The following is a 19,588-nucleotide window of genomic DNA, read 5'->3' on the forward strand; positions in this document are numbered from 1 at the left end:
TGTGTGTGTGTGTGTGTGGTGGGGGGGGGGCATGGCCCTGTCTTTCTGTTCTTGCGTGTGATTGATAGTCAGTTAATGATAGGTTGTTCCTTACTGACCTTAACGAACGAAAATGATTACACAGAATCGTCACAGTATAGGTCAATTTCTGTATATTGGTCACCTGGACAAACAGACATATCAAACACAAAAGCGCTGATGCAGTACATAATAAAGCGCTCATTATCGACCTTAACCTTCGTATTCCCGACCTCAACATACCAAGAAAGTACTAGTATTATAAAAACACATCCATCATAGAAGGGCCACAGCAGTTTTTAAAAGCAACTATTTCGCTGAAAATTATGTCAGTCACGTATTGACCAAACACCAATGTCCCACTTAAAAATCAAGGCCACAGCATGTCCATAACATTAGATATCTATGTACACATCTGCAGTACCGTATAAAGGCACTAGATTACCAATAACCGGCTCTACGTTCAGCTTTACTCAACTCCCTGAGTATGACATTTTGACCCCGTCATTCTGCCTGTCAATTTTCTCCCCACCCACGTGCTGGCAACCTACTCTGTCCGGACATACACACAAACACATAGCTCAGCCACCCAAAACAATACTTCCGCACCCGGACGTAACAGGAACACTGGGCAAGATTCAGTGTAGTGCTAAGTTTTAGATCGTGAAAATATCAAATTTACGTTTACAACATTTACAGTAATGCAAAGCATTGCGTGTACGTACACATTACATTGTGTTAAAATTTCTCTGATTCCCGTATCCATAACAGCAGTTCACGATGCGAGTTACAAAGTCACATAACTCTATTCTTTATATTTATTCTTTGTAAGGCCACACCGGCTTAATTTTATGGATGACATCCGCGCTCATTAGCGACAAAACGGAGCCGGGCCGCCTGGCTACCGAAGCTCCATGACTCAAGAACTCAGTACATACGTACAGTGCCGAATCAAAAATTCCGCCAAAAGCCAGCATGTGCCGACTTGTCGTATACGTCGCATTGTACTGCCGCAAATTCACAATACCAGCTTTGTATTTCTGTGGTTTAGTAGCATTTTTAATTTTGGCCGGAATTTTTTTTATTCGACCGCGCGCACTAGTTTGGGGGTCTTCAGAGGATATCATCCATAGAATTAAGACGGTGTGGCCTGATATGACTGTATGTATAAATCTTTCTTGTAGCAAGTGTATGGCCTCGCCATTTCAGCCGCGCTGCGGTTCCATCATCAGAGAGATCGGGAAGGCCAGGTAGCTCAGGTTGGCCATGCGGCGCATGCTCAGCATCTTCCGCCACAGCTTCTTGTTGTAGGACTTGGCCCTCCTGACGGTCCGCTGGTACAGCACGAGGGACGGGGCGCCTCTCATGCCCCGACGGAGCCCCGGCACTGTTCCCCCGGAGAAGGCTGGCGGCAGGGCCCGAGCGGCTGCCGCGGTGGGCTCGGCGGTGGTTTGGGAGCGCGGCTCCGGGGTTTGGTGGGGCGTCCTTTCCGTAGTCATGCCTCCGTCTGTTAATGATAATGATAATACTGATTACTCTCCAAGCAGAGGTTGTGGGGGAATGACCGTTAGCTTTTATATATGGCCGTTTTTTTTTGTCGCTACCGTCGGTGGCCGACGACCTTCTCTGGCCAATGGATACTGTCTTGATCTGTCTTGCTACCGAAAGGGATCTCCTTGGAGATTAAATACTGATTATTACAACTAGAAAGGCAACATCCATGAATAGTTTCATCAGGTTGGTTAGACACTGAGTAAAGAGACTCTTCACTCACGCATATGTGTAGATATGTGAATATTGTACGTTTGGGAATGCATCTATAGCAGCGACATGATGCAACCCAACACTAGTTACCATGGTGACAGACGTCTGGTTCAGGTCATTGTCAGTGTTTGAAAGAAGAGAAAGAAGAGGAAACAGAGCAAAAACATAGACTTTCAGCAACCTATGATCAATTGCTCACCGAACTTCAATATGTGTGACAGGGGCGTACAGTATCTGGTGTTTTGTTCTTACCTGGTTCTTTGCGGACACCTTGTGCTTTAGTACCCTGTACCGAAGTCCCGCTCGGTTTCCCGTGAGCCTCCGCGGCGAACACAGCTATGATGACGATGAACAGCAGAAGACGCAGCATGACTGTCTGATGGGAGGATCTAAACACACAGAAATAAAGAATGTGAGAAAATTATGATCAGCGAGACAGACTGATACTGTTACGTTAAAAAAACAACAACAACAGTAAATTAAAACCTGGCTTCGGTGCGCTTTGAGCCTATGGCACCAGGTTTCAGCGCACAGTGAATCAGTCATATTATTAGCCCTGAAGAAAATGACAGACGGCCATCGAAACGTCGGCTCTTGTCGAACAAACGTTTGTGAATTAATACTTTGCTATTCTTAAATAAATTTAAAAAAATCAGCGAGACGGGCCACGGAGACAGTGGGACACAACGAGTGATGATCCAACCCCCGCGCAGATGGTTTCATTTCCGAACGGTCACGATTTTTCATCTGTGAGACTCTGATTCGAGTCAGCGAAATCACTTATTTCTAGTTTACCCAAACCACAACATCTGGCAAAGCAAGCCCACCAATTCAATGCAGAAAATTAAAGTGTCGAAATTGTTTCTTGTTGATTAGTCGTGGTGTCGTTTGTAGGACAGCTAAAAGAAGATTAAAATGATATGTACATGACCAGGACATTATGACTGGGAAACAGGAAATTGAAAGACGTGGCGAGCGGCTAGGATAGACACAATGCAGAAATGCAGAAAATTAAAGTGTCGAAATTGTTGCTTGTTGATTAGTCGTGGTGTCGTTTGTAGGACAGCTAAAAGAAGATTAAAATGATATGTACATGACCAGGACATTATGATTGGGAAACAGGAAATTGAAAGACGTGGCGAGCGGCTAGGATAGACACAGAAATCAGTATGTGGCAGTCAAACTAGTTCAGTATTAGCGGGTCAGGTGTTTGGGATCTTTGCTAATCTCCAAGCAGATCGTCGCAGTGGATGCCATACTGTATCAAATTGTATCCAATACGCCAAAACAGGTTGGCGAAAAAAAAGATACCAACGCCTAAAACACGTCAAAATAAGCCGAAGCCTTTTAAACCTCCGCTTGGAGGCAGCAGTAACACCAGCCTCACCTTTCACATTGTTTAGCCATGAGACTTTGGAGCAGCCGACGGGCCTCGGCTTCCCGTAGTCTTGACGGATCTCGACTAACTTTAGCACAACTGCATCTTCCAACCTCAGTTCTGATAACAATAGTTACTCGCCAATTGGCTACTCTCACTAGCCAATCAAGGTTTACCTATCAAGCTAATTGAAAGATCAGAGATTTTAAGATCTGTTTCTGAGTACGAGGCATCTTTGAGATTCCACGTGGCACATACATGTGTCGAATCATGCGACCGTTTGATAGACGTTTTGTCCTTGAGTAAGGCACTTAAGACTACTTTCCTCATCCAAGGTGTAAAACAGGCACCTGATAACCTTCGGAATGGGTAAGGGGTAAAAGGCGTACATGTGTACCGTGTAGTAGGCTATAGGCACAAGGGATAGACAACCTAATGCTCCTACGGCCACAAAAGGCTGTCGGCTAACAACTGAACAGTTCTAGCTAGCGCAGGTCACAAGAACAATTACTTGGTCGAGTGATCACCTGGCTCACGGAAAGCCAGCACGTGCACATAATGACCGTCTTATAGAAGTACTCCAGTTGCACGCAGAGTCGATTATTATACGATTTCTGCTTTTCAAAATCCAAAACGTGCTGCAAATGAGGTTTGAATAAACCTCCTGGCGCCTACGTCATTCTAGATAAAGGCCTGTTTTCGCAACCAAAGCCGTCATGTGCTGTACAGTTACAGTGTGGGCTGCCGTTCTTTGAATAGAAGTACTCCATACACACGTGCACCAAGTTAATAATCTGCAAATAGGTCATTTGGTGGCTGCAAGAGACAACCGAATTGGCGAGTCAGTATATCAAATTGGCCAGGCAGTTACCATTTGCCTGGCGCAAAAAAATCTCAAAAAACGTACAAAAAACAAGAAATGCCGATAAAACGCTTAAAACCCCGTCAAAATGCGCCTAGAATTAAACATCCGCTTGGAAAATACTAGTGTTCGAAGAAAATCATCTAATGAAAAACAAGTCTGATTTTTTTCACGCACTGAATGTTTCATGAGCCAAACTACTGCTGAGCACAAAAAGCCAATACGAAATAATTGAAAATGCGATAAAACTGACTTCTGAAAAAAAAAAAAGAACTATGATTCAAATCAATGCAAACTTCGATCGGATCTAAATCTATAGTATCCTCGTCTCCACCAGGCTAGTAGCGCGGGTTCAAAAACAGTTTTGGGAGGGGGATTAACCCTCCCGCGGACCGACTCTCCTGACCAGCCAGCTACCAGCTACAGTATTTCCCTTTTTTGCCGAATTCTGCTATCTATTCCCTGTAGGCAGGCCTGGTGGAGGCTTCCCTTACTACAAGAACCTTTGGTACAAAAACGACTGAAAACAGCTAGTATAAACCGTATCTAACACTGACTAGTCTTACTTACTTAATGCCAAGCTATGTCTCACCTGGACCTCTGCTGCAACTATCAAGCCTGTCTGGAGCACGGGAAAGGTACGAGACAAGATCTCCGGCCTTTTCAAACCCTGCACTAACTGGCTGATCAAGGTGAAAACGAACGCTTTTAAACCCAAGTGATGGTCTCAAAGGCGGATGAGTCACTCATTCTGATTGGCTATGACGTCAGAATTTCGTAAGCTATGCATCCGACAAAGAGAAAGAAATTGTGGCAAGAAAAGGCGCGTACGTCTGTCTGGGCTTCTTTGGAGTTATATCATCATGCTAATGAAGCGGATAAAAGCTCACGCTGGTGAACATTCTAACGTCTTGAAAGAAGTTCTCTTTCAAGCCAGGATGTGGCGTCTTTTTGCTGGTCGGTAAACTTTCAACGTCGGTGATCGCAACGTTTCTAGATACAACAGACGTTTCACAAGTCGACTCCTGCTCTCGGTGGACCATCTTAAGTAATCGTCTGATCATTTTGTCTGATTATTTTTAGAACGCAATCATCGGGCACAGCGGATGGAGGGACGGGCCATAAAGACACGGCTCAGGTTCTGAGGCATTTCAGTTTTACGTACACACAACGCATCACTTCAGCCGAAATCTAAAAATAAATAAATAAATCCCTACCTACAGATCCTATCATTTTTTCATGACTGAAATCTGATAAACAGAATTTGTCTTCATACCTAAACGACTCTAGGAAACCTGCAGAAAAAACAGGGAATTCGAAGCGAAGTGACTATAGCCTTGGTGCTAGAAGCTGTTGCCAGGGCCAGTATACAGACAAGCTCCTCGGCTGCAGGGCCAACATGTCCCCAAGGAAATTTCACCCCAGACCCCCTCAGGCAGACCCTGAACAAGAGATAAACACCGGGTGTCGACTCTGGGATCGGGGCGTGTGACTTCCCCCGGCAGAAGAGAAACATGGAAAGCTTATTACATGCCCGAGGGCTAATAATTGCAAATAGAAACAACATGTATGAAAATGAAGGTGCAATGATATGAGTGTCTACGTGATACAGCATTCTACAACATACGTGGTACTACTAGTAATTTTGTTAGGTTTGACTTCTTCTTTTCAGGCAGTGGGAGACGAATTTACCCTCTTCGCGATTGTCTATAATATGTGGGTTCTTTGATTTTAGTAGTAATTTTTTTCTCTCTAGATGAGGAATAGTGGGAAAGTAATGATACAATTTGGACACGACGGTAAATAGTTGGTTTCTGATATTAACAGCTGGCGTCAGACATCCAGGCTACATTGACTAACAAAAATAATAGACACTGACTTACCTGTAAGAAATATGAGAAAAAACTTGTGAAAAAGACGACCTCTTCCCTTGGTGTCTTCACCGCTGGCTGCGAAGAGTCGCGATCTCGGTCGGACATACTGTAATTCCTGATTTGTTCACTATACTGATATATTCACTGTTTTCACTGTCTCTTGTGTACAGTGAACTTATCATTACAGTTAACAAATAATTCCTGGACTTTTCTTTGTCCCGCACCTGTCACCACCGTGAACATATAGTTATGTGAACATGTCCATTTCTCTCAGACCGTGAAATTTTGCTACCGTGAACATAAAGTGAATTACAGTATATAGAAACCCGCAGTGCGTGGGCAGATGAGCATCGTGGGCAGCGCATCAAATAATTTAAAAGAACTGACGCGTACTTGTAATGTTGTTTTCGTACTTGTGATGTTGTTTTCGAAGTAGGATCATTCGTGGTCATGGAGACAAAAATACAGACTTTGCTAATGGACACTCGAGTTTATAAAATGCAAATTACGTACTTGTAATGTTGTTGTATTGTGTCACGCACGCTGGCTGGGGTCCGACATCCAGGCTAATCGTCTAGCAATAAGGTCACCGACTTACCTGTAAGAAATCTGAGAATTCAGTCGGACTCTTCACCTCCAGCTCCGGATCCGTGTCAAGAGTCACTGTGTTATTGAAGACCATAGTGCGCGGGCAAACGAGCTTCGTGAGCAGCGCATCAAATAATTTCAAAGAACTGACGCGTACTTCTAATGCTGTTTTCGTACTTGTGACGTTGTTTTCGAAGTAGGATCATTCGTGGTCATGGAGACAAAAATGCAAACTTTGCTAATGGACACTCGAGTTTATCACATGCAAATTTGTTCACGTGTCTGGGGGCGACCAAACTACAATCATTAGTTTGACTAATCTCCAAGCAGATATTTAGGTGGCCGCAAAAGACAACAGTATCAAATTGGCTAGGTAGTATCCATTGGGCAGACTGTGGCAAATGGATTCTGTCTGGCCAATGGATACAGTCTGGCCAATGGATACTGCCTGGCCAATTTGACACTGTCTTTTGCGGCCACCTAAACATCTGCTTGGAGATTAAGTTTGACGTCCTGTAGCAAAACATTTGATATTAAAGTGATATTATAAACTCATTTTCTGAAATGAGATACGATATGTTATAATAAGATTAGAATGCCGTGCCGCGTCCAAAATCACCATGGAGCTAACAGATTAAGGTGTATAAATGTGACAATTATGGGAATTCGACGTAAACACTAAACGTCATGTAATATGATGTGACTACAGCGAAAAAATGGACAAGCGTCATTGTTGAATTTGTTGAAATGTAAAACATCTAGCATGGTGCCATCATCTGCAAAGTGTGCAAACTGAAGCTAGTTGATTTTTGATAGACCCACAGCGCCGCAGTTAAATGGACAGTCGGCAAAGATACTAAAAAACAACAGTTTACCATGCTGGGTATCTGTTCAATAGTCCAATTCACATTTCCCAACGAAACTTCTCATATTTTTGTCTGTAGTCAGGTCGATCATTTACCATTTCTTGAAGTTGCACCGCAAAATTCTCACAAATGTCATTTTCATACCCCTGCAGGCGATAGGCGTTTGACGTGTGCAATTTGCTGTTACGCAGAGTATATTCTCTTGATCGGATAAAAAAGTTATTAGCGCTGCTAAATTTAAAACAGATGTAGGATGAAACGTGGTGAGCAATTTGGATCACACGCTTGGCCAGTGCAGTAAAGATACAACGCAAATATAACACGCACAGACATACACACACGCATGCATGCACGCGCGCACATATCCTCACACACACATATCCTGACACACACACACATCCTCACACACACACACATACGCTCCACTCACTTTTTGGGCGACCTTCCGGGCAACAAATACGGGTGAATTTAGCTCAAGGTCCTCGGCAGTGAGATGTCTGCTTGACGACAAACGAGTGAATGTGTGGTGCGGCAAGGGAACTCACGACATCTCTTGAGTGAACAACTGCTGGGAAATACACGTGCAGGCTATATAGAATTTTACTTCAGGGCACGTGTGGTTTACGACAACTGAGTGAAAGAAAACTTGAGTGTAGGAGGCAAGGTGGCTTACGACGCTATTTCACCATTATATGATAGGAAATCCACGTGGTGGGTACATGGAACTGTACTTCACGTGTGTTGTACCCGAATACAACGTGAGGGACTAACACTAACAGCAAACGCAACTACACATACTCTGTGACATAGGTCATACGAATAAACGTAACACAGCCAGCCTTGACACTTAAATTGTTTGTAGCTTAGGTAGAGATATATAGAATTCAATACAAGTTATCCAAATTAAGACTTATTTAATAAAGAGGAACATTCATAATTAGTCCATATTCAATGGTTGAAATTTCACACTTTTGACACATATAACTTGATAGGGAAGGAACACCAATACAACATGAAGATCATATTCATTATATTTCATTTAAAAAATTAGTACATGATTTGTATAACAAACTACCTAGTGCTATAACGTTACTACCTAAGTGGAACATGATTTCATACTTGATAAACGTGAGTTAGATAGAGGCAAACATAATTAGCTAGCTACAACCTATGCAATTAAGATGTCATTTGCATGCTTAAGGAAAAAGTGCTTAACAGCTTTCTCTTTCATACTTGTGATATTTCTCACAAATAGTATAAACCATGTAATTAGGACTTTAGTTACATGTTAGAGTAGAGGATGCATTTTATAATCCTCTGTGGTACAAATATAAAATAGAAATTTCATACTTGTTGTGACATGTTAAGTACATACAAAAATATTAGTTTGAATGATGCAAATGAGGGCACCATTTTTGTAACAAAAAGGCAATGACCTCTTACTTTTAGACTAGTGTCTGGAGTCATATATTATGGGAAAAACTATCTGTCAGCCTTCTCAAAAAAATTTAGAGTAGGTGGCTGATAAGAAAAAGTAGCAGGCGAGCCACTTCGTGGCTCGAAGCGAGCCGCGCAGCGGCTCGCGGGGGGAGGGTACGGGAGGGGGGTGGCCCCCCTCCCGTTGGGGGGGTCCGGGGGGCCTCCCCCGGAGGAAATTGTAAAAATTAGACCCCTAAACATCGTTTTTGGTACATTCTGAGCAGCTTTTATGGCAATCTTAAGGGTCCAAAATTTACGGTTCGTGCACAAACTTGAAACTTGAAACAAATAATTCCGGAAAAAGGCTGTATTAAAAAATTGTTTGCCACTCCGATCGTATTACGCGCGGTCCTTGCGCCCGGCTACAAAATGCAGGAAAATAAAAAAGGCATATTTAAATGTCAATTTGATCGAAAACATAATCATTGGGATCTGAAAAAATGTCACAGGTTCGCTTTTTGGAAGTTTTGTTTCTGTTTTGACGGTTTAATTCTAGCGGGGTGCGCTCCATAAATGCCCGATAGAAATTCACCCCGCGTCCCGGTACACTGACTTCCGGGTTCCTTGAACAGGAATATTACGAGAAAAAGGCCAAAAATCGGCGTAGAGAAATATATATCTTCCCGAAAATTCTTTTAATTATGCATTTCTTTAATAGGATGTTGCTAAGTAGTCGTAGAAAAAACGTAGAAAGCAGCGTAAATGTGTCTCTCTTCTGCATCGACGAAGAAAAATTCTTCCCGCGCTGCCTGCTGCTGGCTATATCGCTTATCCAATCAGAACGCAGGTCATGTGAGGTGAACCTCGATCTCACCAATCAGAGCGTCGATCGCGCTGTGCTACTTACTTATTCATGACAAGATGGCGCCCGAAAGCTCCTGTTTTTGTACAGCGATGGGGAGTGTGCGTTTTTTATTCCGGGGTTTTCTTAGTTTTGACGCTGATTTTTGGCTCGCCGTGATTACGCTACAAATGACACACTAGTGGAGACAACAGATGAGTGATCATTTTACGATCGACAAGAACTTTTGATGAATGAAACAGCTGTGAAATCTCGCTGATGGCGATTTGTTTTCGAAAATTTGTCTCGTGTTTCTAACTGTGTATGAAAGATACGAACACGCTTCTGTACATGTCTTGATATTTTTTTGACGTGATTCGTACTAGTTATTTGTAGCAGGAATACTACTAGTGCCGGGAGAAGTTGGGAAGGTAGCGGCTTGATAAATTTTCGTGAGCAACTAGTTTACGAAGCAAGTTCCGCCTAGCTCGAGCGATACAGCTCCGCCGATTCAACTCGAGCCCCGAACAAGACCCTCCCCCGTAAAGTTTCGGCCGCTCTGGCCGCGGGCCGCTGAGAAGCAAACGATGACTCGTGCACTAGAAATCTGCACAGGAGGCTAAGAAAGAAGCAGTTTTCAGATCCAGAAAGCTAGCAGAAAATTGTCTGAAGTTCGTCAGAAGAAATGAGCCGGTGGAGTTTGTGAGAAAATGTAATGGAGACTACATTGTTTTTCTGAAAATTTACACGAAAGTAGCCGGCGCAAAAATTTGAGTAGGCGGCGATTTTCGCCGGTAGCCGGCTTGTTTTGAGAAGGCTGTCTGTCAATAATAAATAGCAGGAAAAACAATGTTAATTGAACCTCCTTGCATCATTGACCTGATGATATGGGCCAATGTTTGGGTTAGTACAGGAAAGTATAGAATATGTGTAACAATGTTATCAGTATAGATACATTCTATATTCCAACTAGAACAAAAACTAAACATATAAACGTAAACATATAAAACTGAACATATAGCGTTATGTATATTTCCCACAAGAAAGACGGGATGAACTTTTCCTAGTGCTCGATTACATTATACTTGTTCACAGTGTGATCTGCACATGTGTGAAGTTAAAGTTGAATGTTCCTAACTTGTAAACAGTTCTTGTAAACACTAGTGCTTGCATGCTAGGTACCATTTCCACTGGTGTTTTGCTAATCATTATGTCGCAGGAGCCTTCAACTTTCAGTTTTCAGTCACGTTCTGAGGCAGTCACAGTTCTGAGGCAGTCACAGTTCTGAGGCAGTCACAGTTCTGAGGCAGTCACAGCACTGCTAGTTGGGGGATGCCCCCCCCCCCGAGAGACACAGGAGAACAAAAATGGTAGACTTGTCTTCGATGTCAGGAGCCTTCAAGTTTCAGTCACAGTTGTGAAGCAGTTAGTTATGAAGCAGTCATCGTATTGCTAGTAGGTTTGGGGCATGCCCCCGAACATCCCAAGAGACGCATGATAATGTGAAGGGTAGACCCATCTCTGAGATTATAGTCAGACAGATATTTGCCCATGCCATACTCCAGTTGCTTGCATCTGTTTTCTAATAAGACGCGGCATAATTTTAGAGGTATTTTGCACTTCTCACTGATCTTCCTGTACAGTGTGTCCACTGTGGCATCCTGCAAGAAGAGATGAAAGGTGTGAGTATGAATAAGGCAGACTCTTAATACACATCACAACATCAAGAACTTTACAATATACCGGTTCACAGTTGGTCTGCGCATGTGTGAAGTCAAAGCCGAAGGTTCTTAAATGTGTAAACAGTTCTTGTTGAGACCACTGCAAGATTCTATTTCCACTGGTGTTTTGTTAATCACTATGTCTCAGGAGCCTTCAACTTCCAGTCACAGTTCTGAAGCAACAGTTCTCAAGCAGTCACTGTACTACGTAGATGGTTGATACGCAGGAGAAGAGAAAGGGTAGACTCGTCTCTGATATCATAGTCAGACAGATATTTGCCTCTATCAAAGTCCAATTGCCTGGTTGAGTATATGATGCGGATTGATTCTGGAGGTATGTGGGTCATTTTGGTCTTCACTCTGATCTTCCAGAACAGTTTGTCCACTGTGGCATCCTGCAAGAGATGTGTGACTCACTGAGTATGAATGAGGAAGACTGCTATGGCAGATCACTATTAGTACTAGTACTCACAGGTTGGCAGTTAGTTCTGTCATAACCTGCTTAAAAAATGGGCTGTTGGTGCATTAAAACTTGAAATAGGGCAACGTCAATCTCAGTTTATCATTTTTCATTAACAGAAAAGGTTAAATAGAAATGCACCAACAACCTACTGACAGTATACAGTTTACCTGTATAATGTAACAAGAACATGTAACGTTACCTTGTGGATCCTCACAATGTGTGTTTTTCCCTGGAGTCCCTTAACAAAAAGCGTCAACATGCTGCAATCCACGTCAGCTCTGAGTTCCACAATTTTTGACTCAATCTCAGTGATCCTCTGGTCCTGGTCTAAGTGTGATGTATCAGCCCCACCTATCTCCTTCTGTGAGCATTGCAGGCTTCCCCTAACGTCTTGGACCTCACGAACAATGTCGTCAAGCCGCCTGTTGGTTGTCACCATGAACGTTTCCATGAAGGAGTTGAAGTTCTTCTGCTGGAGATCCATGAGAGTTGTGAACTCCCTCTTCTGGTTGTCGAGAAGTTCCCGTAATGTTGACATGTTGACGACATCTTCTTCCGAGTCGAGACCATTCCGCTTTCGTTTCGCCATGATGAGACTATGTGATTCAAGTATATACGTATTGCACAATGCACGAATAAGCAAATGAAATAAGATTGGGACCTTGTTCACCGCTTGCAGTTCCACTGCTATGTGCCAGGTGACGCTACTACACGCTGAAAAAGTTAGGGCGCTTCTGACAAGTCCGGACTGGACCGCTTTTTCCACAAACCCAACACGGCACGGGACGGCCACCTACGAAGTTTCCTACAAAAATATTCTTTCGCGCTCACGGAGAGATTTCTCGTCAAACTATGATGGCTCAGCACACAGAAATATCCCAGTTTAAAGTCAGGTGAGTCTACAGCTCCAAGTCTTTTACTGGATGTCGACCCGATGTCGATGCTGACCCGATGAGAAGTGTTTTAGTGGGGAAAATCGAACAGTTCCTACCGTGCCGAAGTTACTCCTTGTTACTCTTTGCCGCCATTTTGAGTCGTGACGTCACGGAGCCGAAACTCAGCAGGAGTGGTGCACACGTGATAGCCTCTACCAGGCTTCAGAAGTGGCTGCAAGAGTACGAAATTGGTCAAATAGACGATTGATAAGCTGTGTTCAGAGCGCGTCAAACTGCACTCCTTTAGCGAACTATTTGTTTTTAAACTCCACTGGCATGTTTTCTGTCTATTTGTCCAATTTCTACTCTTTCCAGCCACCTAAAAAGCCTGGTAGTGGCTACGAAACTATGAGCTTCTGACTTCAAGCTTCAGGACTTTCAAAACTGTATCAGATGCCAGGTGAGGATACAGACATTCCCAGGGTATGAAGTAATGGACGGTCAGTGACACGCGACATTCCTGTTCAGTGTTCCGCATTACTGAACTAGACTGTGTGCCCGGCTCTGTATAACATATGACCTTGGACTATCACGTCGGATTTTTAACGGTTTCAGTTGGATGTTTTTTCTCACTCCGTGCATCAATTTTACCTGTTCCAGTCCAGTCCGGACTTGTTTAATAGACGTGCCCACTTTTTTCTGCGTGTAGTAGCGTCCCCTGGCACATAGCAGTGGAACTGCAAGCAGTGCATAATTGAAAATTTGAAACGGGATGTCAACCTTTAAACATGCGAAACCGTTCTTCTGCACGATACGTTACGGGTTTCACGCTAGTGCAGTACTTTCTGCCGACGCTGGTTGAATATAGTGATAATACTGATGTCGTATGAATGTTACATATGTTACATACACAATATATGACAATTTCGCTATTCAATGATGGTTTGAAGATGACAAATGTGAAATGCTTACAATATATGTGCAGTCAATCATTGTGTGCATATAATGTCTTGTCATTCCACTTGTCTTCCACTGTCACAGTTTCTCCTATCAATTCACAAATTTAAGACACAGAAACTGAAAACCGGTGAAAAGTCTTACTCTAAACACAACTGACGTCTTGTGAGAAAAATTCAAGAGCTGTCTACTCGCGCCATGACAGTACTGGGTAGTGTCTTCCTCTGTTTTGAGTCTGTGTTTAAGGATAGCCCTAACTCGGGTTGGGTTGCAGGCCGGTGCCATCCTAAGCAAATAACGGACTCTGTAGTAAAGTTTTCCGTCAACACGGCCAACAATACGCCTCTCTTTCAGAGACGAGTCCATAAGTCATCTATTATGTTTGTCGTCGGCTGTTGCACAAACTCAGAATCGGGGACAAAGGTCATAGGGACTGTTACCTGTCGTCAGGTGCCATAGTTTTCACTTGCTGTTCTTCCTCTTCCCGCCATTTTTGGACAGTGTTGACAACATCTAACAACAGGTAGGGGTGGTTAAGACTGTCATACATCTACTGTTGTCCTCAGTTCATATAAACGTTTTCTTTTTCACAGCGCAGTTAGTCAGTGAAGTCGCTAAAGTGGCAACAAAGCATAGCGCAGTTTCTAGGACTTGATTCAGGCTCCGCGGCCTAGCTTCGCACGTATATCCTTTGCCAGTTTATACATTTACACATTGTGTGTGATTGACTATATCATAGTACATTGTGTCACGCTGTATCTGTGCGTCTCTTAGGCGATGTTTACCTACCTACATTATGATAGCCTATATAAGATGTTCGTCATGTAACAATGTCGCATTGACTAGCCTCTACCAGGCACCGCGGATCGCATGAAAAATAGTAGAAATTGGCCGAAATAAAGGGATAGTATACCAGAGAAGATCACGAGCCATAGAAGATCTTCTATGGCCCGGGATCTTCTCTCCTCATTTTTCCAGCGATCCGTGGTGCCTGGTAGAGGCTAGCATTGACGGCATTTGCTCTTGTGGTTTGTTTGTGCGGATTTTATGGTTATGGATAGGCGAGTGTGTATGTAACACCTGGTAACCGCACGGAGCAAGATTTTAATCTCGGGACGTGTTTATACAATAACACAGTATGTTTCCCTCTGACATAGATACGAGGTTACACATGTCTTCAGGGTGTCTTTGTCACGCCTAGGAGCTTTGCGGGGTTCAAACGTGTCAAAAACAATGATTCCTACCTTTACCGGGACGCATAACGACCGTTAACAGCCGTTATAACTGTGAAAAACACATGTACGTCAGTCACCAATTTTCACGCCCCCTGATCATTTAGTGACGTCGTACCTTGCCTCACGTAGAAGTTTGTGAGCAGCAAGTTGCACTCTCTAGGGAACCAATTCCCCTGGCATGTTAGCTCTCTATATACGTTTCTATATCTTTGGTAGTTTCAGAAGCGACAGGAAAGAGTAGAAATTGACCAGGTAGTTTCAGAAGTGACAGGAAAGAGTAGAAATTGACCAGGTAGTTTCAGAAGTGACAGGAAAGAGTAGAAATTGACCAGGTAGTTTCAGAAGTGACAGGAAAGAGTAGAAATTGACCAAGTAGACCGATATAAATATACCAGAGGAGTTGGTCCGCTCAAGGAGGTTTAAAATCAAACTTGTCTTCAACCTCCTTGGTCCGCTAAAGGAGTACAGTTTGCCGCTCGTCTCTTTCCAGCCACCTCAGAAGCCTCGTAGAGGCTACATCTTTTTAGTATGGGTACCATCCTCAGTTGTTTACGTCCGCTCAACGTTGGTGGGAGCGAATGTGGGAGCAGACGTATAAAACTAACCAGGATGGTACCCAAGGTAACATCTTTTGTACTTAAAACGGTTAACTGTTTTTTTTTCTGTTCATGACAGATGTAGTGAGAATGGAGGCCTATTTGAAGACCATAGGCTACGAAGGACGAAGAGACGTCACACCGAACACCCTCAAGGCCCTGCAGGCTGCGCATGCTCGGACGATTCCACTCGAAAACCTGGGGTTCATGTGCGGAGAAAAGGTGCTGCACTGCCCCCTGGCGGTCTGTAGAAGAATCGTCCTAGGTATGGTACGCTTATGCTGAGGGCACATTTCCACACAGGGGCCCGGCCGGGCAGTCCAATGGAACGAAAAGTATGATATAAAAAAAGACAACAAAGTACAAAAAAGTTGAAAAAATTTAATCATGGGAATCATCCGCGTATATCATTGATATTTTTCGTTAATCGAAGCAGCCCGGCCGGGCCCCGGTTTGGAAATGTGACCTCAGCGCATTAGATCGTGTGTTGAACTTGGACATTGACCAGGTCAGAGGTCACTGTTTGGAAAAGAAGAAGAAGAGGAAACTGAACAAAAACAATATGTTTTCCTTCGGTAAACATAATGACTAGGCATTGAGCTAGAATTTACGACAGACATATGATTATGCCATAAGATTGCAGTGAATGTTTGTTTGTTTGTTTGTTTGTCCATTCTCTATCCGCGTGTTCCAGGCGGGCGTGGCGGGGCCAGTCCTGAGCTGAACGGCGCGTACTGCTGGCTCCTGCAGCAGCTGGGGTTTCAGGCTAACCCTAGACAGTGAATGTTTGTTTGTTTGTTTGTTTGTTTGTTTGTTTGTTCATCCTCTACCTGTGTGTTCCAGGCGGGCGTGGCGGGGCCAGTCCTGAGCTGAACGGCGCGTTCTGCTGGCTCCTGCAGCAGCTGGGCTTCCAGGCTCACCTGGTGGCCTGTGAGCTCTACGACCACCAATCCGGCAGCTTCCTACCAGAGGTATTCACTTATGTCTGTCCTCACCCTTCCAGAAATGTCAAGACGGAAATTAAAAAAGGCTAAAGACGCAATAAGACATGAGACGGCCATTGCCACTCACGGCGCGGACACATTCGTCGTAGGTTGTCGTGCGACACACACTAGACTATCTCAAGAAGGTCGCACGATCTTACGACGAATGTAACTGGGCCCTTATTGTTACGTACATACTTTCCTACAATAGTCATGTCATCGTTCCATTCTGCATAACTTCATTGAGCATAGATCATTAATATTGAGCAATTTCCCGTTATATATTATAAAGAATGGCAAGGGGCCTATATTGTTCAACTTCTACCTGGTCTTATATCTACATCATTACTAAGAAGCGAGAAGAAACCAAATTATCGTAATTATTAGACTATATGTCCATAGTACATAGAATTAGCTTGTACATTGTATATATTCATTGCAAACTGTAAACAAACTGTGTCTTTCTTGTGACCTGTACTGAACCCAGTGGGTATTTGCGTACAATAAAGGTCTTCATTCATTCATTCATTTATTATGTATTTTTTGTTTTTACACACAGGGGTCTCACATCGCAGTTCTGGTCGCTCTCGGTCGGAAGCGGTATCTGACCGACGTTTCGTGCCCGACGTTTTCCAAAGAGCCGATGGTCATCGTGCCCCACAAGGTCCAGACGGACGCGGTCGGCAGCCGGCACCGCTTCCGCCGCCACGACGAGATGACGTGGTCCTTCCAGAAAATGTTCTACACCGGATTCGAGGGACCTCTTTTCGAGGACTGCGACGTCGCTCCCGATCCAAACCCTCCCTGGACGACAGTCTACAGACTCTCCCTCTTTCCCTGCGTTTTGGAAGACTTCAAGCACCTAACGACTGTGTTTTACCAAAATGTCAAGTCGCCGAAAGGCGTCAAGCTATTCTCATCGCAGAAGGAACCCCTGATTATGAGACACACCGTAAGAGGGAAGAAGTTTCTACTTGGGAAACGTTTTTGCACGGTGGTGTATAAAGAGGGCGTGGCCAGAAAAACCGTGACCGACATCGACACGTCAGAGGAGCTGGCTGACGTCATCTGGCGCGAATTCGGAATCAGGATGTTCGATGAAAAACAGCTGATGGCCAAAATTGACTTGTTGTTCGAGCGCAAAGTGAGAAGATCCAGCATCTAACAACGAATGATTGTATTATCACATTACAATGTTGCAATGAACGAACTAGACGTTTATACGACAGAAGAAGAAAATTCTTCAGACAGACCTCAGAAAGAAATGACTCAAAGCCTTTTCCTGAAGTAACCTTGTTTTTTTTATTTTAACGTTCACTGCAGTGAAATTTTAGTCCGATTATTAATCTAGAAATTGCACAAATTTATTACGCTCTTATGGTCTTACATGGTAGCCATTTCCGGGATATTAAATGTAAAACCAGTTAATTATAATTGCGAAGGTTATATGCTTTAACGTTAAAACGTCTTATATGCCATACCATAGGGACAGAGTCTTTGCATTCTTGATATGCACACTAATGATCGACAATGCAAGTATAACATAAACATACAAATAAAGTCGCAAACACTATTTTTCACTGCTGTGATGAGAGCTTCTTCGCCTCTTCCCCAAATTCCACGGCCTCTTCAGGCATTCCAACATTGAACAGAGCCGTGGCGACAATGTACAGTCCTAACACGATGTTGGGGTGACGGGAATCCTCTCCATGAATGTCTCTCATCATCCTCACACCCTCCGCCCCGCGGTGTATCGCATCCACGGAGTTCCCCTGCTTCAGCAACGTCCCAGCAAGGCTTATTAACAGCTCGGCGAAGTCTAGACTGGGTCTCGGACCGTAGATAGTCTCGAACAGGCTCCTGGCCCTCTCGTAATGGGCGATAGCCTCGCCCAGGTCGCCTGACATGTGATGGGCGTTCCCGACTGTAGCCATGGTGGTGCCTGCCAGCGCTGTGGGTGATCGGTCTCTCAGGATATCGAGAGCTTCTTCGAGATGCGTCAGCGCCGTCGTTGGTTCTTCTTGTAAGAGATTCGAGTAGCCAAGGGAGCTCAGAATGGCGGCTATATTGTACGCGTCCTTTCTGTTACACCTCACAATCTCCAAAGCCTGTTCGAAGTACGCTATAGCATGTTTGCTTTCCTTCTTCATATTACAGACAACGCCCATGTGAAAGAAAGCATCCGACAGGAGTTGGGGACTTTCGTTCTTCAACTGTTCCGCCATTTCAATAGCCTCTTTCAAAAGTTTCTCGCTGAGTCCCGGGTCTCCAAGTTCTCCCAAGCAAGACGCCAGAATCATTGTCGCTTGGACGGTTTGCGGGTGTGGTCCCGGACCATGGATAGATTTGGATATTTCCAAGTCCTTTCTTGCATGGCTTGCTGCTCGTTTGAGGTCTCTGGCTTTCCACATACTAAACCCGAGGACTCCAGTCCAGTGCGACACCGTCAGATGATGATCATCATCTCCATGCAACGCTTTAGCCATTCTGAGGCCTTCCTCTGCCAGTGCGACCGCCTTACTATGATGTCCCATCTTGGTATACACAGAACTCATGTTCTCCAAGATCGGTAAGTACTTAGGGTGAGCCACGTTAGGTCCGTACATTCTTCGCAGAATTGTCCAAGCTTTCTGTAAACAGTCCAGAGCCTCCGCGAACTTACCGGCGTTGGTAAACGACGCCCCGAGGTTGTTCTCAACCGTGAGGGACAGTTCAGAAGCACCTTCCCGGAGAGTTACAAGAGCGCTCCTGGCCTGCAGGCAGTACTTTACTGCTTGGAAGTAATCTCCACGTCTGTTTGCAAGTACTGCCGTGTTCAATAGCGTGGCAACATATTCTGGTGACTCGGTCAGGTCGTCTAGATGTTGCTCTAGGCACTGTTGAGCTTCTTTCTCTTGTCCTGCGGATAGAAAGGAGTGACTTAACGATAAGGACAGAAGTACGCGGGATAAAGCTGACTGCTTGTCAGGTTCCTCGCGGTTTAGAAGTACAGCGAGCGCCTCTTGATGTTTTTCGCGGTATCGCAATGAAAGTAAGTAACTGTGTAAGGCTATGTCATCGGCGGGATTGTCCTCGACAGCGTGTCGTAGGGCCGCCTCGGCCTCATCGCATTGCCCCAAACGAAGGTTGATCAACCCTTTTGTCAAAG

General features: G+C 44.2%; 3 protein-coding genes across 4 annotated transcripts; 1 reads left to right on the forward strand and 2 right to left on the reverse strand.

Moving 5' to 3' along the window:
* Positions 1-1,218: 1,218 nt before the first annotated feature.
* LOC109471387 lies at positions 1,219-3,189 on the reverse strand. Its single transcript, XM_019770675.1, has 3 exons — positions 3,170-3,189; positions 2,035-2,171; positions 1,219-1,525 (listed from the first exon to the last, which is right to left on the reverse strand). Exons 1-3 carry the CDS (start codon positions 3,187-3,189, stop codon positions 1,224-1,226), a joined length of 459 nt encoding a protein of 152 aa, XP_019626234.1. The 3' UTR covers positions 1,219-1,223.
* A 7,813-nt stretch (positions 3,190-11,002) lies between these two features.
* On the reverse strand, positions 11,003-12,705 carry LOC109471538 (polyubiquitin-like). 2 transcript variants are annotated; one of them, XM_019770885.1, is made up of 2 exons: positions 11,994-12,701; positions 11,003-11,271 (listed from the first exon to the last, which is right to left on the reverse strand). In XM_019770885.1, exons 1-2 carry the CDS (start codon positions 12,381-12,383, stop codon positions 11,041-11,043), a joined length of 621 nt encoding a protein of 206 aa, XP_019626444.1. In that variant the 5' UTR covers positions 12,384-12,701; the 3' UTR covers positions 11,003-11,040. The 2 variants fall into 2 exon arrangements, with proteins under 2 accessions (XP_019626444.1, XP_019626445.1); XM_019770886.1 differs by lacking the exon at positions 11,003-11,271 and adding an exon at positions 11,296-11,726 and having other exon boundaries at positions 11,994-12,705.
* A 2,833-nt stretch (positions 12,706-15,538) lies between these two features.
* On the forward strand, positions 15,539-17,706 carry LOC109471601 (arylamine N-acetyltransferase, liver isozyme-like). Its single transcript, XM_019770950.1, has 3 exons — positions 15,539-15,722; positions 16,301-16,428; positions 17,000-17,706. Exons 1-3 carry the CDS (start codon positions 15,548-15,550, stop codon positions 17,603-17,605), a joined length of 909 nt encoding a protein of 302 aa, XP_019626509.1. The 5' UTR covers positions 15,539-15,547; the 3' UTR covers positions 17,606-17,706.
* Positions 17,707-19,588: the final 1,882 nt, after the last annotated feature.

The sequence above is a fragment of the Branchiostoma belcheri genome, unplaced genomic scaffold (genome assembly GCF_001625305.1).
Source record: "Branchiostoma belcheri isolate BF01 breed outbred unplaced genomic scaffold, Haploidv18h27 scaffold25, whole genome shotgun sequence".
Lineage (NCBI taxonomy): Eukaryota > Metazoa > Chordata > Leptocardii > Amphioxiformes > Branchiostomatidae > Branchiostoma > Branchiostoma belcheri.